General features: G+C 39.8%; 2 protein-coding genes across 3 annotated transcripts in view; one reads left to right on the forward strand and one right to left on the reverse strand.

Moving 5' to 3' along the window:
* The window catches only part of LOC111567355 (glutamate receptor ionotropic, kainate 5-like), a 320,960-nt gene that overhangs the window by 153,725 nt on the left and 141,512 nt on the right, over positions 1 to 25,723 (reverse strand). The window lies entirely within an intron of this gene.
* On the forward strand, positions 1,761 to 2,492 carry LOC129350701 (C-type mannose receptor 2-like). The gene has a single exon (XM_055018060.1). It carries the CDS (start codon positions 1,761 to 1,763, stop codon positions 2,490 to 2,492), a length of 732 nt encoding a protein of 243 aa, XP_054874035.1.

Below are 25,723 nucleotides of genomic sequence, written 5' to 3' on the forward strand. Positions count from 1 at the left end.
CTTGGGTGTCGTGATCGATGACCAGCTAACCTTCAAGGCTCGTGTCCTCTGCTGCTCGGTCGAGTCGATTCGTCCTGTACAACATCAGGAAGATCGCTTCACTGGCTTCCAGTTGCTGCCAACATAAAATCCCAAACTCTGACACTTGTTTTTAAAACTAGAATGAAAACATATCCTCCTACCTGAACTCTATCATTCAGGTCTATACTCCCTCCATCTCACTACGCTCAGCCAACAAAAGGTTCCTGATCCAACAACACCAGGACCGGTCCACACAGGACCACATGGACCAAAGTACTGGTAACCCTGGAATTTTTCCAGAAAATACACAATTTCTCCCAGAAATTGTTGCAATTATAAATATTTTTGGTATCCACGTGTTTATTTCCTTGATATGCATTGGAAAAACACAAAAAAAGCAGAAGAAAAAAGCCAAAATTGACACAATTTTACACAAAACTCAAAAAATGGGCCAGACAACATTGTTGGCACCCTTTTAAAACTGTGGGTAAATCATCTTATTTCAACATATGGGAGAAATGGTGCATTTTCTGGAAAAATTCCAGGGGTGCCAATACTTTCATCCACAACTGCAGCTGAATTCTTCTCCTCTGTGGTTCCCCGGTGGTGGAACCAGTTACCAAACTCTGCTCTATCTGCAGAATCTCTTTAAGTTGTTCAGAAAAGATTAAAAACCAGCTCTTCACTGAACACCCTTGAACTTGACAGACTGAAAAAACAAACTAAAATAACCCTATTCCATGTGCACTTCCTGCAGACACCACGGTCCTATCACCACACTAGAACCTGTTCTATGGCTCTATTCCAGGTGGTTTTCTCCTGAATAGACCCTTGCTGTGTTGGATCTACTCTCAGATGTACATCGCTTTGGATAAAATGAAATTGTAGAACTGTAATCAGTCAGATGGATCCATTTTTCTGTTCTCATCTTCTTAGTGCTCTGTGCTTGTAACAGTCATAGTTTTTCTGTCTGGTTTAAAGGTCCGATGGATTCGTTTTGTTTGTGTAAACTAAACCTAGTCATGCAAAGTTCCATCCTCCAGTGACTCTTAGAACAACCTCAGCTCCAGTTAGAGTTATGACCATGAAAAGAACCATCCATCCATCCCATCCATCCATTATCTATACACCGCTTAATCCTCACTAGGGTCGCGGGGGGGGGCTGGAGCCTATCCCAGCTGACTCAGGCGAAGGCAGGGGACACCCTGGACAGGTCGCCAGTCTGTCACAGGGCTACATATACAGACAAACAATCACTCACACATTCACACCTACGGGCAATTTAGAATAATCAATCAACCTCAGCATATTTTTGGACTGTGGGAGGAAGCCGGAGTACCCGGAGAGAACCCACGCATGCACAGGGAGAACATGCAAACTCCATGCAGAAAGATCCCGGGAAAGCCGGGACGCGAACCAGGGATCTTCTTGCTGCAAGGCGAAAGTGCTAACCACTACGCCACTGTGCAGCCCCCATGAAAAGAACCATCTTCTTAATTTTTATTCACACTGCTGTTGAGAGAAACTTAGAAAAACACATTTTTTTTAATCCTGAACACTTCCAGCAAATGTGGCGTTCACTTGGAAGCCTGGTTTCTACCCTGTAAGCCAACCCTGAATACGTTTGATTTGTATAAACTAGTCAAACACATGCAAAGTCATGTCCTCAGGTGATTTAATGGCACTTAGTGCAGAAACAGCCACAGAAAACATCCTCAGCTTCAGCTCCACCGCTGACCATGGAAAGAACCGTCCTCTTTGTTTTTCTTTACATTGCTGTTGAGGGAGATATTGGAAGACACGTTTATATCCACCAGCATCTGAGCTGGACTGAAGCTCAGGCTTACTGTCGACGACATCACACCGATCTTTCTTATTTAAACAGCCAGAGTGATCTAGACAAGCTCCGAAAAGCTGCAGGTGGAAAGATTCATAAAGGATGGATCGGCCTTCAGCGAGATCCCAACAATAATTCTGCTTGGAAGTGGTCCGGAGGAGGGCACATTACGTACCAGAACTGGCACGACAGACAACCAAATAATAGGAAGAACGAGGACATTGGATCCATCAGTTATGGTGGGACATGGTATGATGGTTTTGGCAGAACGTCCCACCCTTTTTACTGCGTGGATGTGACCGTGGAGGAGGAGAAGACGTCCTGGGAAGACGCTCTGAACCACTGCAGAGAGAAACAAACCAATCTAAGCAGTCTGCTCTCTGAGACCGACCGGCTTCTGGCCCAGACTGAGATCCAGAACAGGAACATCACTGAGCGGGTGTGGATGGGCCTGCATTTCCTGGGCGACCGCTGGATGTGGGTGAACGGAGACCCTCTGGAATACGAGGCCTGGTCCCACCAAGGAGGTCAGGACCACCAGTGTCCAATCAGGAGACGCTGTGGAGCTTTAACCAAAGACGGACTGTGGGAGAACTGGGACTGCCAGGACAAACTCAACTTCTTCTGCATGTGACAGGTTCTCTAGAGACACCAGGATGTTTGTACTGTAGAGGTGAATCTAGTCTGTTGCCTTCTATTCTTCTTCTTTTCTGTTGTGATGTTATTTTCTTGACTTGTTTTACAGCTCTTATCCTGGTTGTTTTCTCCTGACTAGATCCTTGCTTGTGTTGTATCTGCGCTGGATAAAAGCTTCTGCTAAATGAAACTGTCGATCTGTAGTTGAAAGTGAACCCTGAGACTTTAAATAAGTTGGCAGTAGCATGGGGTTTCTATGGGGTCTGGTGCTCCTGACACTAAAATGATAGATTATTGCTGGAAGTCTGTTTATGTAGCTTTGTTCTCTATGAAATAATACATGTGTGTAATTATGTTCCTCAGATTATAAACATTTTAAAAGGTTATAATATATGATGAAAACTATGTTCAGATTTTAAACAGCTGAAATGCTTCACATGTTCTTTTTTTTTGTAATTTTTTTCTACTGGTGATAAAACCCCTCAGCGATGTGTTAAAACTGCATCTGTTGCTTCACCAGCAGCCACTCAGTTCATAATAAGAAGCAGGAAATCCTCCGTTTTTTTAAAGCCTGAACCAACATATGCAGAAATAAAGTCTTTCCAGCGGCGCTCTCCAGCCTCCGCAGTCAGAAACGTGTCGAGGCGGTCGGCGTTTCCTGCGTTTCATCTCCTCAGACTCCTCCAGAGGTTTGTTCTGGTCTCTGCTGGTGTTAACCTGCAGAGGAGCTCCAGCCACGGAGGATCTGAACCTCGTAGGTGTGATCCATCCCACAGGAGACCAGCTTCTGTTCATTACCCAGCTCTTCCTCTTCTCATCTTCCTCCTCACTCTCCCACCGTCCGAGCTCGAGTTTATTTCTTTGCTTTTAATCCGTTTTCCATTCATTCAGGTAGAACACACCATCCCCACTGTGAAGCACGGTGGCGGCAGCATCATAGCACCATTAGATTGGACCAGCTCAAAATGGGCTGTTGAAAGTAGAAGTGGATGTTGTCCAACCAATGAGAATGAACATACCGACCCACTAATCGACCAATCCACTACAGCCTTAGCTCCACATCACTGAGCTGCATTCTCTGTTTTGAAACAAACCTGTTTTCTCCATTAATCAAACTGTTCCATTTAAAAAATAGCCACAACATTTGCAACAAAAGTGTCAGACACAGAACCTAATTCTGGACGTTTATTCTCAGATTTAAGCTGCATTTTCATTCACTGTTTGATTAGCGTTAAAAAAAACTTCATGCTTTACATTAACCCTCCTGTTGTCCTCATTTACAGGCACCAAAAAATATTGTTTCCTTATCTAAAAAAAATTCAAAAATTCAGCAAAAAAATGCCCCAAGTTTCTGAAAATTTGCAAAACCTTCAGGAAGAAAATTCCAAGAATTCCTTGAAAGTTTCCCTTAAAAGTTTTATTTCAAAAAAAAAAAAAAATCCATCATATGTGGCAGGAAAATTCTAGTAAATATTTTCAAAAAATGAGTAACAGTCTTCTAAAAAAAATCCTAAAAATTCACATTCACATAAAAATCAACCAAAATCCAGCGAATTTCGCTGGATTTTGGTTGATTTTTATGTGAATGTTCTTCAAGAAAATATTAGAAGTTTTACTGATATATCTGGAAACACTTTAGATATTTTTATGATTTTTTTGCAAGATTTTTACTCATTTTTTGAAAATATTTACTAGAATTTTCTTTGGGGGATTTTTAAAAAAATATATAACTTTTAAGGGAAACGTTTAAGGAATTCTTGGAATTTTCTTCCTGAAGGTTTTGCAAATTTTCAGAAATTTGGGGAATTTTTTTGCAGAATTTTTGGATTTTTTTCAGACAAGGAAACAATATTTTTTTTGGGTGCCTGTAAATGAAGACAACAGGAGGGTTAATGAAGAACTGATCGATATCGTGATGCATGGAACGGTTTTGTTTACATTTTCACCAGAGTTCTGACTTACGGTGAAAATCAGCTTACGTAGATCGGTGGGAACGGAACTCTGATGGAAGTCGAGGACCTCCTGTACGGGGTAAGTTGCTGATTTACTGTAAGTCGTGTGTTTTGTGTGCCCACCATCAACCCCAAACACCTCCAACTGAGTCCCTATTAATCCTCTGAAGTCATTTCTATCGGTCACATTTTTACTCCCTGTCAGTTCATTTTCCACTGCAGTATGAAGTCCTACCCCTCTATGGAAACAACAGAACCATGACTGGAAGTAGAGAGAACTGGGGATGCAGTCAGAATACCATGAATCACAACAAAAACAAACATCTTCCTGTCAGAATCAGATGCCAAAAATTCACTGATTCTTTCTGGTTTTACACTTTCTGACTTTGATAAATGGTTTCATTTGGAGGATTGTTGTTTCTTTTAAGCTAACATGCTGCTGGGGTGTTAATGGAGCTGTTACTCCTGGACCAATGGTCAGAAGGGGGTTAAATGTCTCCTCTAAAGCTCCAGTATTTCTCATACACTGCTGATCCAGCTCACCAAAGGAACTCACTCAAAAGTAATATCTCATTTTTTCTATAAACCAACTTCTACTGTTCTCTTTGGAGTCCTGCTGAGAAGCCAGAATGAACCTGTGGTTTTCCAGCAAAGTGAACAAACTCAACTGAGAAAGAAAGAGGTGAACTGCAACAGATGAAATGAGACGGAGAGGATGAAAACGAGGCTGAGAGAGCGACGGGGTTGTAGAGGAAGAAGGCGAGAGGCAACAACAGAGTGACAGATGAAAAAAGAAAAGGGGTGAAAATGAAGGCAGCCATGTGAGTGACAGGAAATTGGGCAGAAAGAGACGTGATGGTGAGCTGAGGCAGGAAATGAGAAACGGCTGCAGGCAGAAATAAACAAAGATGATAACAATTAATTAGGGTCTTTCCTGCAGGAAGTGCTATCATGTCAGCAAGCAAACAGAGCCAGCGGGATCCGGCTGGTACTAACAGCCACCGCAGTTCACTACAGCAGCTCCGAGGCTAAGCACAACCACAACTCTATTAGCTGCCTTCAATCCCATCTCATTTTACATCGCAGGCGTTTAACTGACACACATTCACAGCGAGCGCAGCCGAGCAGGAGGCTTTAAAGTCCTGCTTCATCAGCCTCACAGTGAAGACGGCCAGCGACGGCCAGAGCGGTGGAAACTACACGCCAAACTGATTCCTGAGGACGTGTGAGACGGTGTTGGTGGAAGATGGACAGACTGAAGGGGAGGAAGGATGATGGGGTTTGATGCTGTGAACAGAGATCCACTGTGTCAGAGATCACTGCAAGAAATGTCAGGGAGTTTTAAAGCAACCACTGGAAAGATGACGGAGTTTTACTAAGTTAAAGGTCTCACGTGGTGAAAATCCATTTTTATTGTGTTGGTGGATCAGCAGCTTCAAGTCTGAGGCCGTGGTTCTCTAAACTGGTGGATTCTCCCTCTGGGTTGGGGGGGTCTCAGGATCTTGTTCAGGAGTGATGAGAAAATGGATCGAGATGGACAGGAGGATCAGTGGCGGCAAATAAGTTGTCAAATTTTAAATAATCAATTAATCACTTTAATAATTTGTTTAACCCTGTAAAACCTACTGCAAAGATACATCAGTTATAAACACACACACACACACACACACATATATATATAAAAAAATTAATTTTAATACATATATAATATATAATATTGAAATATACATAAATATAGAAAAAAATAGTAAAATTTTTTAAAATGTATTAAAATGATTGATATATATATATATATATATATATATATATATATATATATATATATATATATATATATATATATATACATAGTTTGTTTTGGGTTTTTTGCTCATTTTTTCTATATTTGAGTTTAGACAAGGTTAAGAAAAACAGTCTAAATTCTCTGATTCCACCTTCTTAACTGTAAATATTTGCTGGTTTTCTTCCATCTTTATGGCAGTAAACTGAATATCTTTGGGTTGTGGACAAAACAAAACATTTGAGGATGTCATCTTTCAGCATTTTTTTTTTTTTTTTACCCTTTTCTGACATTTTATAGAAGAAACAAATGGTCAGTTAGTCAAGAAAATAACAAGCAATGAATAGAATCATTAGCTGCATCCATATTGTGTAAATATGAAGCAAAAACCACATTATTAATATGAATATTACCTCACACTAACCAACGCTGTCCTCACAGGAAACCTCTGTTTGACCTTTAAATGTGTGACGACTTCAGTAGTTTGCTTTGAATTAAAATAAGTGAGTTATAGGGGTGAAAGCGGCAGCAGATAAACCAGCGACCACTGCAGGGTCTGCAGGAAAAGGTGATACTGCAGTTCATTTATTAGAACCCTGACATAAACCTGGGAGTTGGATCACCACGGCCTTCATTCCCACACAGACAGCCCTCAGTGTTTATGTTCTCAGAGTTCACCATCAGCAGGAATCCCTGCAGAAGAAGCAGCTTTAGAGGTTTAGCAGCAGGACTAAAGGGCCTACAGCATTTCAAGCCCGACTCAAGCTGCTTCCATCAAAAGGAAAACATTTTCACACACAGAAGGTTAGAATACACGCCTTCTAATCTCCAGAAAGCCAAACTCTGCCTCCGTCACAGCGGTGCCTTAAAGGTTAGATCGTAAATCTGACGTCCCCGATGCTGCTGTTAGCTCGTCTCATTCAGCTGGAGTAGAGGAAGAAAGAAATCACATTTATCTGCAGTTTTTTTTCTATTAATGAAGGAAGCGCTACATGATTCACACTCTGGCAGGCTTGTGACGCATGATGTCTGAATAAAAATAGCCAAAATGTTCACCAAACCACAGAAATCATACAGTTTCCAACAGTCCTTGAACTACCCGTAAGAGACTCGCAATTCAGTTGGGAAAAATCAACAAATCTGAGCTTATAATTGTGACATTTCACCAAAATCTGTCTTTAAAACAGCTAGTTATTGAGGACACATTCATGGAGAAACATCTGTCAGCTGATGAGCAGAGTCGTGTGAAAAAAGACAATTTTGTGAAAATGTAAATAGTTTAATACCTATAATATTAGAGTTGCTATTTTTTCTAGTGTGAATGACATGTTTGGTTTTGGAATTAAAAAATAATATTTATGTAATATTCATAATCCAGGAAATTCATGTTTTTTCTTGGCAGTATAACTATCATACAATCCAAAAATGTAACCAAATTGAAGCTTGAAATTTTATCAAAATCTCTTTCTTCTTCATGTCTCATTCATAAATTGAGAAAAAAATAAACTCTGCGTTAACAAATTTCGGCTAAAAACTAAAACTTCTGCATTAGTTGGCCCAACAGAGAAGCTGTTATTGACTCAAACACAAACAAGACTTTCTGACTGAACTGCAGGCAGTGTATTCACAGCGCTGAGAGAAGAAAGGTATGAAAACAAAGAAAAAATGTAAATATTTAAATATCTATTGTGCGCAGAGTCACTATTTTTCCTGTATTGTACATGTTGGCTCTAGTTTTTTCAGTTTTGGTAAAATAAATAGTCAAATGATTGTCTTTTTTTTAGGATTTATGACATTAAATAGATTTTTTTGTAGTTCTAATCCTTCGTTCTGTGGTTTTGCTGTTTCCATAGAGGTGCAGGACTTTATATTGCAGTGAATAAAAATGTAAAAGCCAGAAACTGCTGGATTTCAGAGTAAAGTGATCCAGCAGGAGGTGTTCGGGGTGGATGGTGGGCGCATAAAACTCACAGCATTAAATCAAATTAAACTGCGGTCACTCTGTCATGGAATATTTAATTAAATCATTGTTATAGCTCCTAAAAAAAACACCATTTTGTTGTATATAAATAGTTTGTCTGTTTCTTTCCTGATGTTTTTTCAGATGCAATAAAAGGAGAAAAGAAAAAGCAAAAAGTCTCCCGCCCAGTAAAGGAGAGATCTCTGGATGAAGCACTTTGTCTGTGGAGTAATGGCCCTTAATGCTCACCTAAATATAGCATATTAGCTCGTCTCCCTTCAGGGGATAAGGAGATTTTGTTTGTGCAGCGGCGGCATCATGAAGCAGAGTGTTGCTGACTCAAACCGCCGTAATGACATGGTAATCCTCTCATTTAGCCGCTGACACACGACACATTCCTGCCTCCGAAAACAGCGGGGAGGCAGCAGGAGGTTCGATTTCTGCAGAAAACCTCGACCCTCTTTAGAAAATTAAACCAACACAGGAGACGACGCAATGCAGAGCAAGAGCGGAGAGTTGAACGGAGTCCTAATGAAATCCTGCAACAGTCTGAAGTCTGGGGTGTTTCTTCTTGCCATTTTCTACCCACTGACCCCTCACCACTCCTGTAAAATCTGCCTAAAACGCCTCTTCAAGGCAAGAATAAACTGAATAAATAAACTGGAGAACATGAAGGTCTGGGTTTCTTTTGCAAAGTAAGAATCTGAAGTTTTCTCCCCCAGAGTCAGAATCACAATAAGTGCAACTGGCACTGAGTAATATGAGTTTAACCCTCATGTCGTCCTGCAGGTCAAAACTGACCCGTTTTAAAGATTGAAAATGTGGGAAAAAATATAATTTCACTGTGAAACTTCTGATGTCCACATTTTCAACATTTTTGGGAAATCTTTGAACATTTTTTGGTGAAAAAAAAAGAAATGTTAAAAATGTTTCTTTTCCAAACTTCAAATGGACCAATTAAGTGGAAAACAGAACGAGACAACAGCATGAAGCAGTCCAAGCTCAAATTACACAACAAAACCATCAGAAACATGCTTTTTTCTGATGGTTTGTCTTCCACAAAAGGCCTTTAAGAGACTTATCTGTGTACAAACTAGTGTTGTAGTAGAAAAATGCACTTATTTAACACCTTTTCTTGGTGTTCTGGTGGTCAGTGGTTCAGATTACTCAGTAAGAAGTTTATAAAAGAAAAATACTGAGAAATAAAATGAAGGATGAATCTTTCAGGGTGTTCATTTTTCCACCAAGGCCAAGACTGAGTTTCACCCATTTACCAGCTCTAAATGTTTTATAGTTCAGAATAGAATTTGTTTAATTCAGAACTAAACGTTCAAGAATGTCTTAAATAACGCAGCATGTGAGGAAAAAACCCTTTAGGAGTCAATAAAAGATTTCAGCTTCACATCGACCACGGGTCAGAATTCTGCTGCATTTGGATGAAATACAACAGTTTCATTGTTTGGTTGAACAATGAAAGGAAATGGGGGACTTTCTCTGTAAAGGTGATACATTTTATAAAGTCCACATGTGAAGGAAGATCAGAGGATCTCCACCTGGAGGTCAGAAGAAGACCTCCTCTACTGATAATAAACATACAGCCTTGGATGTTAGTCAGGGGTTTATATCTGCACATCTGACATCATTTATACGATAATATGAGGAGATTTATTCTTAGCCTTTATAACAAGGGAATAAATATTTAGTATGATTAAACTGCGATGTTTTAACACGTGTTTCACTATAAAACACCTGCAGTAGAGATAGATTATTATAAATTATAAATGTAATTAGGAGAATCTGACTGTATCAGAACCATGACGGAGGGAAACTTGTGTCCTAAATGAAATAAAGGCTGTTGTTTGATTTAGATTGTTAAATAAAGGTCATTATTTTATACGCACAGGTACTGGGGATATATTTATTCATTTAATTAAATACAATTACTGACAGCTAACTGGGAAAAAATGAGAGATGTCTTTAAGATTTACTGACTTTTCACAACAAATATCTAACATTATTATTATTAAAGCTAATTTTATTGTTTTTCTAGATGTAATTATAAGTCATTAAACATTTTAAAGCCAAAAATACACAATTTCATCTGCAATTCCGACAGAAAACTGTATTTTAATTATGCAAAATTAGAGTATACTTATGACATGGATATATTTCCATTATTTTAAAATATATTTTAACATAATAATTTCAATAATTTCATAATATTTTGTATGTTTTGTTCTATCTATAGTCTATCTATCAGTATTATATGTAATTACACATATGTTCATATCATTCATTAGACATTTAAATATTTAAAACACGATTTCATGTAAAATGGCTCAGAGCTGTATTTGAATTATTTGTGTTTAAAAAATAAAATAATTACATGGTTATTTTTCATTATTTTAAAGTGTTTTTACCACCTCCTCTTTGTACTGTTTAGTTGTTTGTTAGTTTTTTTTTTAGAACCTGTTATTCTGCAGTGAAGCTTCTTTGGTGTTTTCCCGACTCATTTACTGAGACGTTTTGCTTATTTTCCGTTTCAAAATCTACATTCACTGCAGAAGACTGAGTGAGGAAACAGAAAATCCTCATTACTGCTGTAGAAAGTGCAGCGAGCTCCGTTGACCTGTAGCCTGAGAGCGTTAACTGTCAAAAAATCCCCTCCAGTGCCACTAGAAGCAGCATATTTATTCAACCTGCAGGATTAATGAAATCTCACTCTGATTATCCTGCTGAACTGTGAGCCGGGCTACAACGCTCGTACCTAATTAGTCATTTAGACTTACATTTGCATTAAATTAACCCAGCGTGCATCCATACGCTGCAGTTCATTCACACTTATGAATAAAACAGGAGTGACGGGAGGCTGTGTGCACGGCTCTGAGTTTTATAGGCCAGCTGGAGATGGAGGGATGAGTGAAGGATTTACGGAAAGATGAAAAAAGCAACGGGAAGAAGAGCGACGAGGAGTTCAGCTTCCTGCAGTGTGACGGCATTTATCCATTTTGGGAGAGAAAATACATTATCTAAAGCTCATCACTCAGCGGCACAAGGAGAGAAGGAGGAATCCGTCTTGGTGGCACCGTCGCTGGGTAACTTATCGACAAGCCAAAGAGTTTCACAGCACATTATTCATCAGATAATTCAGGGAGCGGTGGGAGGTATCGACCGAGCAGACGAGAAAAACAACAAGTGAGGACGAGGCTGAGAGCTGAAGGCCTCGGTGAGTCCTCAGCTCGTCACGCCGGAGCTCGTTAGGAGGTGTTCGGTTGAGCACTTTGCCTCCAGTTCTCTGATTGGTCCGAGTGGTTTCATGGGGAAGTCAGCACAGATGGCTTCTGCAGGAAAAAAGCACTGAAACAGGATTCAAAGTGCTGCAAAACAGAACCAGGAATGTCTTTCTAAATTCAGCTAATTGCAAAAATTAAAGTGAAACGGACTCGATGTGTTCGTTAATCAGTGAATCCTTAATTTAATCAGGAGCTACAATCTGTTTGTGTTGGACTACAGGGTAAAACTATTGTTCGGAATTTTTACTCTCTGTGTTTGTGAAACTGAATTAATCACACTTAACGGCTGCTTTAATTCTCTGAATGATTACAGGTTTGATATTCATTCTGTTCGCTGTACAGCAACAATGAATGCTTTGACTGAACCTGATCGTATGAATAATGGATTGTGCTCTAATATAGTCCATGCTCATGCAGGAACATTCGATAATTAGATCTGAGTGGGTTCATACGCCGTCCTCCTCCATCTGTTGGCTTCCTGTTCAGAGCAGCTTCATTTAGATAGTAGAATATCTGACAAATCATTGTTATGGCTGGAAATGGTATCAAATATTATAGAGCTTATATGGGGAAGTTTAAACACACGACAATGGAAGCTGAAGCAACACATGTTTTTAGACCAATAAATGTCCTCCATCATGTAAACAGGAAGTTGCCCCGATACCCCTAGTGGTCTAATGAGTAGGTGCATGGACAGACTGGAGCTTTGTCTTCTCAGCATGAAATCAGACATGTTTCTGGTGGATGTTTGATTCCACCCAGGTTGCCCCTTATCTCAGTCATCCAGTAGGGAACCTCAGAGTCACATCTGAGGTTAGGGTTAGGTCTAAACCATGACCCTTTTCTAAACCTAACCAAGCGGTTTTGGTGTCTAAGCTAAAAATGCAAATAACGAGCAAGTGGAAACCAGCAAAGTCAAAAATGCAACAAAACCAATGGCTGAAGATGGGCTTTAAAGTCTCCTGATTGAAAGTGTGCTGATGCTTGCCTCCACTAAACCTGCCAGCCTGTAAATGTGGAATGTTCCTCTTTGTGAGTTCCAAATCGTGGCTCCTCCACCCAAAAATGAGGTGATGATGGTCAACTAACCAGAATGTTTGGATGTAAACAACCAGGTTATCTAGGCCACCTACTGGTTCTACTGCTCTGGTCTCCCAGCTGCAGCTCTGTTGCTACAAGCATGAGGACAGCGTTACTGGTCTGCTCTTAGAAGCTGTTTTTGTTGCTTCATGGAGATGTACCTGTGGTGGTAAACAAAGACCAGCCAGGTGAAATCTAGAGTCTAACCCAGGGGTGTCCAACATGAGGCCCGTGGGCCAAAAGCGGTCCTCCAGAGGGTCCAATCCGGCCCTCAAAGTGTAAAAATTCCAGAGAAGACATTAACTGCAGATCGTAAATTAGTAAAACTATAAATTTAAAATCATTTCTAGACCATGACAAGTTGTTTGGATCAGAAAGTAAAATAATAGATTGTTCACTGTTCTTTTGTGTTTCATTGTTGTAATATTTTGTCTTGTTTTTGTTGTTTTTTGGACTTTATTTGTTTGACTTTTACCATTTGTGTCACGTTTTTGTCATTTTGTTTTATGGTTTCATAATTTTTTGTCTTGTTTGTATATTTTTTTGTAACTTTTTTATCTAATTTTTTGTCACTTTTTTGTTTTGTGTCGTTTCTCTCAATTTTTTGTCATTTTGTTTCTCGCTTTTGTTGATTGTGCTATTTTTGTCATATTTTGTCTTGTTTTAGTTTTTTGTGTTACTTTTGTCATTTTGTGTTTTGCTTTATTCGTTTTGTGTGTTGTTTGTGTTGTTTGTCCATTTTTTTGTTGCTTTGTAATTTTGTGTCTAATTTTTTGTCTCTTTTGTTTTGTTGTTTGTCTCAATTTTTGCCATTTTGTCTCTCGCCTTTGTATTTTTGTGTGTCGTTTTTTTGTCTTTTTTGTGGTTTTGATCCTCCAGTAAATCCTCTCTGGTTCAGTTCCAGATGACTAAATGTTGTGTTCCTTTGTCGACACTCTGTGATCTGGAAGTTGTAATGTGGAAATGATGAACTGAGCTGAATGTTGATGAAACTGAATTTATTTTTCTTCATAACTTTCAGGTTGTTCAAGATGTTTAGTAAAAAGGTAATTCCTGAAATATGAACATTTTTGCACTAAACCAAAGGAACCATTAGGAGTTGTGGTTATTTCTAGGTTATTCTGCTGTGGTTTTACTGGTTTTACTGGAGATCAGACTGGACTGGATGTGGAACCTGGACTAAGATGAGTTGGACTCTCCTGGTCTAAGAAGAGAAGCAGACTCCTGTGTTGTTTAACCTGCTCTCGCTATAATGAAAGATAAAACCATTGCTGCTTTGGTAACCTTTCCAGAGCTGTAAAATCAAACCTCTTCTGCATGTAAAGGTGTTGAGCTGTAACTGCAGCTCCTGGATCATGTTTAGTTCCTTTAACAACCTGCCAGCCCCCTGCAGAGCTCCACCAACAGGACTGTCTTCAGCCGCTGCTAAGTCGCTTCATGTAGGTGGTTTAAAATAAAAACCTACCAAGAATTTTCAGGGATTATGTCCTCCAGACTGGTGGGAGGCTTTTAATGTGGGATTCATTAACAGCAGCCAGACTTAACAGCACAAAGGAAGACTGGTCAGTATTAATTAATGAGGGAATAAAGTATTTTAGTTCAGCAGCAGCCAATTAAAACAGGAGGAAATCAGAAAATAACAAGGATTATTCGTAAAATATGATTAAATGTAATTATGGGAATTAGAAACTAAAGGACTGGATTCTAATAAACATCTTCTGCACTGTGCTTTTCCCCACAAATAGGCGCAAGCTAAAAAAAAAAAATAAATAAAAAAGATCTCAAATGTCAAGGGCGATGGCTTCAGCTCAGCAGGACAAAACGCTGACTTCACATTTGTTCTGCGTAACTTTGCGTCCATCCCCAGTACAGAGTGTTATCACATTAAACCGTCACATCCCATAATCTGCAGCCGCCACCAGGAGACACTCACACCCACAACACTCACGTTAAATGTCAAGTGGAATAAACCTGCTGACATTAGATCTGGAACTGAAGCTGCAGCAGCAAACAGCAGCAAACAGCAGCAGGACTAAAGGATCTGAAAGACCAGTGCCGAGCCGTCAGAAACCAGGCGTGTTCAAACAGACACGGACTGAAGGTGGCGTGACCGAGGAACATGACCGTCAGGTACACTGTAAAAATACAGAATACACTGTAAAAAAACAAACTTATTGTTTTTGCGGTTAAATTCCAGCAGCTGTGGTCGCTAGAATTTTACCGTAAAACCACAGTAAAACATTTTCTACATCTACGGGAAATAAACGTGTTGATATTGTTGATTTTAGGGTTTAAAAAGGAGATTCATTCCATATTTAACTGTAAAAAAAAGTTTTAACCTTTAAAAACTGAAAATACTGTATAAAATAAAGTTTGTGTGACTTATTACAAATATTACAGCATTTTTCCATCATCAGTACAGCAGCTAGTGGATACCGTGTTAGTAGGTACCATGTGAGGAACCTGGACCACGTTCAGGAGGTGCTGATGGATGGAAAGGTGGAGAACAGAATGAAGAACAGCGAGCAGTGAGTCTCACAGAGGAGTCTCATTAGAGGGTTTTCTCATCTGAAGAATTAGGTGAAGGTTAGATAAAGATCCCAGTGAGATAAATGTGTCATTTATAATACATCACTCGCTGACACTTTTCTTATTGCAGGTTTTTCCTGAAAAGGGGAATTTTTTCCATCCTCAGAAGAGCCAGTGTCAAAGGAAATCACCAGATTGTGGATTATTATTATTATTTTTAGCTCTTGTCACATGTTTTACTCACTGTGGGCTCATTTCTGACTCTACAGTCCTTCAGAAAACGGTACAACCACGACTAGAGGTAGAGAGAACTCGAACATACCTTCTGTGCAATATGAAGACGGTATAATGCCATAAATTGTGATTCTAAAAAAACAAAAACAAAACTAAATCTGACTTTCTTTAATTATTGTTCAAAAATTGAAAGATGTACATTTTTCATGTGACAAAGCTGTAAAAAATGGTGCCTCAACATACTAAGCGCAGCTTATTTACACTTTTATTTGCTTCCTTTCTTGTCTCCTATCAGCTCTGTATGAACACTGCCTGCAGTTCAGCCCAGTTTGGCAGAAAAGTCCCAGAATTTTTGTCACATGACTGTTGGTCAAAGCTGAGTCACTAAAGCAGAGAATTTTTTAATTTTTGCAGAATCTGATTAATTAGTGTATTTTTTGCTATCTTATAAAATGAGAGGTTTTGAATTAAGTGATTTTCCTGAAATGATTTTAAGCTTAGATTTGTTTAAATTTCCCAAAGAAAAGCTAGTTTAGGTTGGTGGGAAAGTTAAAATTCCAGTGAATGTCACAGCTAAGTTTCTTAATAGCACCAAACATCACAAACTTTTAGTTTTACACGACCCTGGTCACAGCAAATGATTTACTGTTGCTGTTTTTAAATGAGACACTCAGAATAAAGTGAGGTTGTTGGAGTGTCTTGATTTAAAGCTTAGATTTTGTGAGTTTCTTGACAAAGCTGATTATTTGTTCAAAGACAAATTGAAATATACTAACTAGTAACTTTCTTGTGATGTGCTACAAACAAACAAGTTTATCTGAAAATATAATTGAAAAACGGCACATAGTGGTACAGGAACAGCATTTTAAAGAAGATTTTAGGTTAATATTATTTGTAAAGTGCTGCAGAATTTCCAGTTCTTTTATTTTCTGTGTCATGACTGCAGGAAATGATCCATAATCAGATAATCAACTTCCAATGTAGAATTTATATTCTCACTTTAGGCAGATGACAGTCACATTTACATTGCTGTAGTGCTGATGACCTCGGATGTCTTAACTGGCTAGAAAACAGAATCTATAACATTTAGCGGATTGAACGCCTCAACTACATCGACACAGAGCAAAAACTGTTCCTAAATCACTAAATTTCACCAGGAAACACAGTCAGAAATTAAAACTGAGTTGCTAGCATGCACATAAATACCCGAGATCGAAATTAATTTTAATGAAAACACCATTCTGACGTTAAACTGCAGACTGAGACTAAACACTGAGTAATGAAAAATAATTCAAAGAAAAATCAAAGGCTGTTTGAGATTCAACCTTGGAATGAATCAGCGGACTGGAATCATCTGAAATATCTGAGGTCAGTCTGCAAAGAGCTGCAGGTAAACAGTTGAAACCCTTTTAGTTGGAGATGACAAAGGATTGCAGGAAAACACAAGGGACGAGGACAGACGGACGGACGGAGGGAGGGACGGACGGAGGGAGGGACGAGCTGAGCCAGGCTGCAGCAGTGTGAAGGTGACCGGTCGACCCTCGGGTCTCCTCTGCACCCAGGAGAGTCGGACCGGAGGGTGAAAGCTCCGGAGGCGAGCCAGCGGGGAAAACAACCAACTCCACCGTCAGCAAATCTAGAGGAGCAGAGGAGACGGTGGATGGACGGAGGAGAGAGGGTGAATTTAGTGTCAATTAGAGAGACAGGGACAGGCATTTATTCTGAGAGACAGAGGGCGAACGAGAGAGGAAGGTGAGAACAGAGTAATGAGGAGGAGGAGGAGGAGGAGGAGGAGGAGAGGTGAGGAGGGGGAGGAAGGGAGAGAGAGGAGAGGATGGAGGAGGGCAGGATGGGAAACGAATTTATCCGTAAACACCTTCATTTCCTTTAGAACAGCAGCAGAGGAGCAGAAATCACAGCAGAGTTTAATAACAGACGGCAAACGTCTAAAAGTTTAGAGCAGCTCGGATCCTCTTCTGGTTCTTTTCTCCAATGAATGAATGAATGTTTTTACTGCTAATCAAGCATTAAATGTTAAAACCAGAAGCAGAGCAGCTGATTCTTTTATCGTCTCCTCAACCAGAAGACTGAGAGACAAACATTTATGATCATTTGTGCTTTTTAAAGAATAAAACCATTCAGATTTTCTCACTGCAGCAGGAAAAACTGATTCTGATAGCAGCTGAAAGTCCTGCTGCTGCTGCTGCTTTAACCCTCCTGCTGTTTTCATTTACAGGCACCAAAAAATACTGTTTCCTTGTCTGAAAAAAATCCAAAAATTCAGCAAAAAAATTCCCACATTTCAGAAAATTTGTAAAACCTTCAGGAAGAAAATTAAAGTAATTCCTCAAAAGTTTTATTTAAAATTAATCCCCCAAATTTGGCAAGAAAATTCTTGTATTTTAAAAAGAATGAGTAAAAATCTTTCAAAAAAATCTGAAAAATGTCTAAAGTGATTCCATATATATCAGTAAAACTTCTAATATTTTCTTTAAGAACATTCTCATAAAAATCAACCAAAATCCAGCGAATTTTGCTGGATTTTGGTTGATTTTTGAGAATGCTCTTAAGAAACATTTTTAACATTTTTTCCCACCAAAAAATTTTCAAAAATTTCCAAAAAACGTTGAAAATGTGGACATCAGAAGTTTCACTGTGAAAATATATTTTTTCCCACATTTTCAAACTTTGAAATGGGTCAATTTTGACCTGCAGGACGACAGCAGGGTTAACAAATGTCACTCAAACAGAAGGAAACGGTGTATTATTATCTGCTGGGGATTCCTTACAGCAGCAGATTAACCCACTGTGGGGCAGCGGGGTAAATAAAGTGCAGGAAGATGCCCCCCGCTGCAACACTCAGCTCCATTGATTAAGTGATCCACACACAGAACTGTTAGAGGATCAATACGTTGCTGGGTTTCAGTTTGTTCACAGCGAGAGGAGAAATAAATCTGATCTGAGGACAGAAGAGGCTCATTCAGGAACGGATTTCAATCTGGAATTAAAATCTTACATAATTCTGTCTTGTTGAACAGAGAGGATGGAGGGAAAAGGCAAATCTCTGCTTTCATTCCGAGGAGAACTCCAATGTCAAAGACTGACCTTCAGCAAAAACAATATAAAGACAGAAGAGGCAGATAACGGAGGGACGACAGGAAAGACAATAGAGCCGGAGATAGAGAGGAGAGCAAAGAGAAAACAGCTCCTCTGGTGGATGGAGAGAATGATGAAGAGGAGATACGACTTCATCCTCTTGATTTAAACAACAGACAACGAGAAGACGCAGCTCAGAGTGACTGAGCTCTGAACAAAGCCTTATTATCGCCTCAGCAGCTGTTAGTTGCGTCGCCTCTGAATGAGGAGAGGAAGGCGAAGGGAGGCGTGGATTGTTTCACAAATCCTCATCCACAACATGAGACACAACAACGGTTTTAACCCTCGTGTCGTCCTGCGGGTCAAATTGACCCGTTTTAAAGTTTGAAAATGTGGAGAAAATATATATTTTCACAGTGAAACTTCTGATGTCCACATTTTCGGGAAATCTTTGAACATTTTTTGGTGGAAAAAAAGAAATGTTAAAAATGCTTCTTTAAGAACATTCACATAAAAATCAACCCAAACCCAGCGAATTTCACTGGATTTTGATAGATTTTTATGTGAATATTCGTAAGAAAATATTCAAAGTTTTGCTGATATACATGGAATCACTTTAGATATTTTTAGGATTTTTTTGGGAAGATTTTTACTCATTCTTTGAAAATATTTACAAGAATTTTCTTGCCAAATTTGGTGGATTTTTTTTTAACATAAAACTTTTAAGGGAAACTTTTAAGGAATTATTGGAATTGGAATTTTCTTCCTGAAGTTTTTTCAAATTTTCAGGAATTTGGGAAAATTTTTGCTGAATTTTTTGGATTTTTTCAGACAAGGAAACAATATTTTGTGGTGCCCGTAAATGAGGACAACAGGAGGGTTAATTATGGTTGAACCACAAGATTTTTCTGAATTGCTGCAGATGTTGTGGATGTTTGTCAGTGATTAAACAGGACAGGTGTTTCCAGAGCTGTTACCTGAGATGTTACCTTCCTGTGTTAGAAACCCAGACAAACATTTGCATAAAAAAGCACTGAGGAGATGAACACAGCTGAAGAGGAGGGAATGACTAGTTGAGTTTCTTATCCATAATCTCAAACACAAGCTTTGGGTGAAACTACATCTCCTACCGACTGTAAATCAGCTGCTCTGAACATAAAGCCACACTGAATAATGAAATATAAATGATTCTCAGGCTGCTAAAGTCCTTGGATGAATATTCTTGGCAAGTTTCCCTCAGGTTGGCAGCGAACAGAAATGAATGGAAAATGGATTAAAGGAAATACAGCAGATGAAGAGTGAGGAGGAAGATGAGAAGAGGAAGAGCTGGGTAATGAACAGAAGCTGGTCTCCTGTGGGATGGATCACACCTACGAGGTTCAGATCCTCCGTGGCTGGAGCTCCTCTGCAGGTTAACACCAGCAGAGACCAGAACAAACCTCTGGAGGAGTCTGAGGAGATGAAACGCAGGAAACGCCGACCGCCTCGACACGTTTCTGACTGCGGAGGCTGGAGAGCGCCGCTGGAAAGACTTTATTTCTGCATATGTTGGTTCAGGCTTTAAAAAAACGGAGGATTTCCTACTTCTTATTATGAACTGAGTGGCTGCTGGTGAAGCAACAGATGCAGTTTTAACACATCGCTGAGGGGTTTTATCACCAGTAGAAAAAAATTACAAAAAAAAAGAACATGCGAAGCATTTCAGCTGTTTAAAATCTGAACATAGTTTTCATCATATATTAGGGGATCAATATATAAGCTCATTAGAAGGTGGTTGGTATTAAATTCAGACGGTTGATTAGATGACGTTTTAGTGATATCCTGTTATTTTTTATTAATAAGTGATTGTTTCCATAATAAATAATTATGGAATTTGTAAAGACATGATCATAATGAACATAAAAAACATTAGTTTTTCTATTTTTAATAAAAAATGTATGCAAATATAGCCCATGGACAAGCAAATCGACCACAGAGAGACACAAAAGGAACACAAATAGATGCCTATTTCACGGAAACAGAGGAAACAAATTGAGATGCCTCGCAGAAAGAGCACTACTAGATGCAAAATGAGATGCAAAATGCCACAAATCAGTTCAAAACCAATGCAAGCAGCCATAAAGATGCACATAATGACTCAAAGCAAACACCAAAAGAAGCAAAAGAAGAAGAGCATTCAACATTTCTTGGTTACATGCAGTCCTACATTCTACAACACCCCCAAATTTAGCAAACAGTAACTACTGAATGGTTAAGATCAGGAAAATCTGTGTGAATATGAGCCTCTAGGTTTAGATGATACTGCTGTACAACAACAATGATGGCATTTCAAGAGATACTGAGCTGAATGGGTTCTAAAATATCTCTAAAATGTAAAATATCACCTGGACAGGGATCAGTTCTGCATCCTGTTTGACATTTTAGCTAAAGTCTGTAAGGATGGAAATAATCAGTAACTGCAGCTGAAAATCTGTCTTTAAAAAAAGCCTAAAAAGCCGCATTAAACTGAGATTTAAAAAAGCAAAATGTGCTGCTGTGTTGACCACACCCAGCAGTGACCCAGCACATAGATGGACCCCAGAGTGCTTTTCAGAATCCAATCAACACAAACAGCATTAAAGTCCTTTAAAACCAGAATATCGAGCTTCAATAATCTGCAGCGATCATGTGTCACTGTCTGCTGGTGATTTTTAAAGCATCATTAACGGGAAACTGTAATTAACGGGCTGATAGATTCCTTCAGAAGCATAAATCGATGAAGCGCTGCAGCAGCTCGTAGCCTGTGTATGAAAGCTTCTCATTTCTAAACTGGAACGAACTCTCGGTTGTTGCAGTCGCTGAGTGAAACAAACGCACTGATCTGAGCTGATTGTTGCTGCCTGATCAGCGACTGTATCACATAAAAGCAGCTCGGACATACGCTCCGCTGCCTCCAGGCTTTCATTCCAGCAGGGATCCAGATGATCCGACTGCCAACGTGTTCGCTGCTGACTGCATGGAGCGCCAAGCTGCTTTTATTTGTTTCAGATGCTGTTTGGACTGAGACAGAGCAGGCTGATGAGAAAAGATTGTGTGCTGAGAGGACTGTTTTTGGGCTTTTTCCTTGTTTTCCCTGGAAGCTCTGTGATTTGGATGAGTAATTTGGATCACAGCGAGTCAATGCAGCAGAGTGACGCTTTGAGTACTAGCTTGATCTGAGATATAAAATGGGATCTTTAGCTGCATTCTGAATGATGCTGATGAGGAAATTTGTCTTTGATGCAAAAAGAAAATGTTGGATATGAGAAGAACGAACATGAACAGAATGATCAGAGCATCCGACCTCTAAACCGTCAGATTAATGAGTTATTCAGGTGTTTGAACCCTTCTTCAAACCAACATCAGCAGCAGATCTGATGGAAACTCAAAAATAAATCAGGGTTAAAATACAGTTTGTCACGAGGTTGGACTTTCCTAATCTAAATAAAAGGCAGCGAGTGTGCATCAATGTCAAAAAGTATTCATCAATTCAAAAGGACAGTCAAGGCTTTAAGTTTTATTAAAATATCAGCGCTGGCATGTTTCAGATGGAGGATTCTCAGTACAAACGATGAACTGGTCCCTTTAGGATGGTAGGGAGTTATATTCTAGGTATTACGCATGGATGATTGTTAGAACTAGACGTCAGCAGAGAACTTCTAGTTGAACTTCTGGTAGTTGCAGAAAATCATAAGTTTTGGAGTTTGTTATACATGACTTGAAGCTGTTTGTTATTCATAAATATTGAAAAATGAGGAGTATTATATGTTCCGTAAGGGAGTGCCACAAGGATTGGAAGGAAATACAGGAGTTTTAACAGCAGGAATGTTGTGAAAAATGACTTCAACTGTGGTCTCAAGACACCAACGGAGCCCCAATACAACCTGCACCAACCTGCCAAGGTGGATGAAGCTAGAAGCGCCAATTTATTCTAATATAGGGGGTCCTCGACTTACACCGACGAAAATGTCGTTTGTCTCGTGTTTTTGTTGCTTTTTCTCTCGTTTTGTTTAGAATTTTTTTCTCGGTTATTTATAGTTTCTTCTGCTGTGGTTTTACTGGTCACTGGAGATGAAATTAGGCTGAATGTGGAACCTGGACTAAAAGCACTTTTACACTTCTACTTTAAAGGTTTTCCAGGTTCCTGCAGGAGAAGCTGGAGAAGCAGCAGGTTTCTGTGTCCTGGACTGAAACTCAACGAGAGAATGCATCGTTTCATCCACTTCTTTGGGTGCAGCTGGAGTCTCAGACTGCTGCAGACGCGCTGTAGCATTGAAATGCTGATTGAGTCCTGGCAGATTCATTAGCCGTCTCATAAATATTGATTTACTGTCTATTAAGCATTTATAAATCCCTAAATAAATATTAGATTAATGTAAGGTTAAACTAGACACCGTATGCATCATCTTCTCTCCGTCCGTCCTCTTCCTCCCCTGCAGCAGCGACACCGTTCTTCTCTATTTTAACCCAGAAATGAGGAGGTGATTGACAGATCGCCTTCCTCTGCCCTGTGGCCCGTCTGACCTCCGCCGGCCGTCACCAGGACGAGGCTGCAGTCGTAGGAAAGGCCAGAGAGCCGGGCGGAGTGTTAATCAGGCTGGAGCTAAAATTAAAACCTGCCTGCTTCGTGCTCGTCTCTCTGGGAGGCGTCGACGCCGGGAGGAGGCCGACTGGCTGAAACCTTTCCTCGCTGTCTGTCACTGTCGTTCGCCCTCACCGCTGTTGATCTGCCCATGAGGCTCGTTTCTTTCCTTCCTATTGATCTGAGCGGCTCTCTGCTCTTACTCCCACTGAAACCTGCTCCTCCTGGCCGTTAGCTGAGGGGAACGTTTCTCAACATCTGAACTCTGAAGGCTGGAACATGCAGGGAAACGTTGGTGTGACGCTGCATCTCAGCTTCCACTCTGCTGTCAGGAAGCTTCTCATCCTCCTCCTGCACTGCTTTGTTTCCGTGGCAACACATCCCCGTCGCTGAGGGATGTGCAGGGAAGCTGGAACCTGAGGATGCGAACGTTTGATAGAGTGTCGACGGAGGTGGTCAGTCCTGTTTGCCCACAACGACGTCTGGAGATGGAACCCAAACAGATGTGGAGGAAGTCTTTGCTGATTCTCGCTGCTTTCCTGGGAATCAGGATTTGGATTTAACTGACTCACACTGAAGGCTCATCTAGACAAACAGTCGCTCTTTATCCCCTTTCAGACATTCGATTCCTCTCTATTAATCTGACTCCATCTGAACGTGTCAGGATTGGTTTTACTGTCCAGGAGGTTTTTACGTACAAGGAATCACTGAGGAGCAGCATGTTTCTGAAGGATCCCTTATTGATATAAGGGAAAACACTGAACTATTAACAGTCTGCAAGACTGCAAATTTTATACTTTAAGAGAACAACCTTTGTGTCTAAATTTCACTCTATTGCAAACTGAAGCATCCTTAAAAATACAACTTTTCTGCAATGAAGACAGAAGCTGAAACAGATCAGATAAATAAGACTCACTAATAATAAATGGAATCCAGGTTTGACCGTGTGATTTTAACAATCCTCTAAGTTCCCAGCTTAGTACGCTGTACCACATGAATCTAATAATCTTTGACGTGAAGTTTGCTCTGTGCAGATTGAACGATGAAAACGCAGCTGAATATCAGCCTTCGATGGATGTGAGTCAGCGTGAAAGAAGAATAAAACGTCATCAGCGTGAGCCGTCCATCCATGAAAAATAAACAACCGAAGCATAAATGGAGCTCCTACAATCACAGGGAAACTAGCCACACATGAGCCCTACAATCACAGGGAAACTAGCCAAACATGAACCCTACAATCACAGGGAAACTAGCCAAACATGAACCCTACAATCACAGGGAAACTAGCCAAACATGAACCCTACAATCACAGGGAAACTAGCCAAACATGAACCCTACAATCACAGGGAAACTAGCCAGACATGAACCCTACAATCACAGGGAAACTAGCCAAACATGAACCCTACAATCACACCGTTTTACAGCCCAGACCAAAGCTATCACCACTGTTCTCTCACCGTTGGTATCTCTGGTCTGGGACACTCAGAATGGAGAGACCTTTAGAGAAGTTCAGTTTGTTGCTTCCAGATGTTTAGGAGTTATTCCTCTAAGTTCATTAAATTCTTACAGCATGATCCTTATGGTCAAATTCTGCAAAATGTATTTAGAATAAAGTATTAGACTCTCCAGCTCGATGAGGTTAAAGAGAAGACCCTTTGACTGAAGAAAATATGAGAAACTTTCTTCACAACATTATTTCTTCAGTTTGCCTCATTCCATCAGACTCATTCCTATAAAAGTTTTTTTGTTTAAATTAGACGGCGAGGCTGGGATTTATTTTCTTTTTCAATATTTTTACAGCATAGCCGTTTCTTTTTGTAAAAATCACAGTTTAATGGTGTACACACTGAGACAATAAACACAAAATGAGAGAAGGTGATGCAACAAAGGTTCCTGACCAGAAGAATCAGAAACACAAAGGAAACCATTGGACCACCAGGACACACCATGGAGTATCACAATCTCCATTTTACTTCACTCTGCTCACTCATGAATGAATAATCATGAAAAAAACATGGACGTTCAATGAAATCTCTAAACAGACAAGAATTCTGGAGAACCATTGATCTAAAAACTAGGATTGTAGAGTTGTGCAGTGAAGCGTTCCAACACGACTCAGTAGAAAAGACTGTAAACACCTTCCAGAAGAATGTTTAAATGAGGCGTTTATGGAACAAGCTGCGACAGTTTTTCTTCTGAGAGCGTTGAACTGCTGGATGTGTGTTTGTACAGTGAGCATGTTCAGTTAATAGTGCTGTCTATCATGCTGAGGGTTTTCTTTTCTAAGATAGCTGCTGTTGTTTCCTGCATCTGAGGAACCTCACTACACAGATGGTGGATGTTCTGCAGCTGCCAGCTGTACGGTGAAATCAATGTCAGTGAAGGTCATTAACCCTCTGAACGCCTGTGAAATCTTTCCTCAATCTGGGCTTTTCTTTTTTTGTTTGTTTCGTTTTTTAGGACAACATAAAGTCCTGCAGCTCTACGGAAACAGAACAACCAGGACTAGAAGTCAGAGAACTGAAAAATGTCTCGACACAGTTAGAAACCCAGAAATTACAAACAAGGACAAAACCAAACAAAACATGTCCAACATATTTCCAAGGGCTCACAGGCATTACTAATACTGAAAAAGGTGATGTTCATCCATCATCCATACACCACCTAACCCTCCTGTTGTCCTCATTTACAGGCACCAAAAAAAT

Source organism: Amphiprion ocellaris, chromosome 15 (genome assembly GCF_022539595.1).
Source record: "Amphiprion ocellaris isolate individual 3 ecotype Okinawa chromosome 15, ASM2253959v1, whole genome shotgun sequence".
NCBI classification, from domain to species: Eukaryota; Metazoa; Chordata; class Actinopteri; family Pomacentridae; genus Amphiprion; species Amphiprion ocellaris.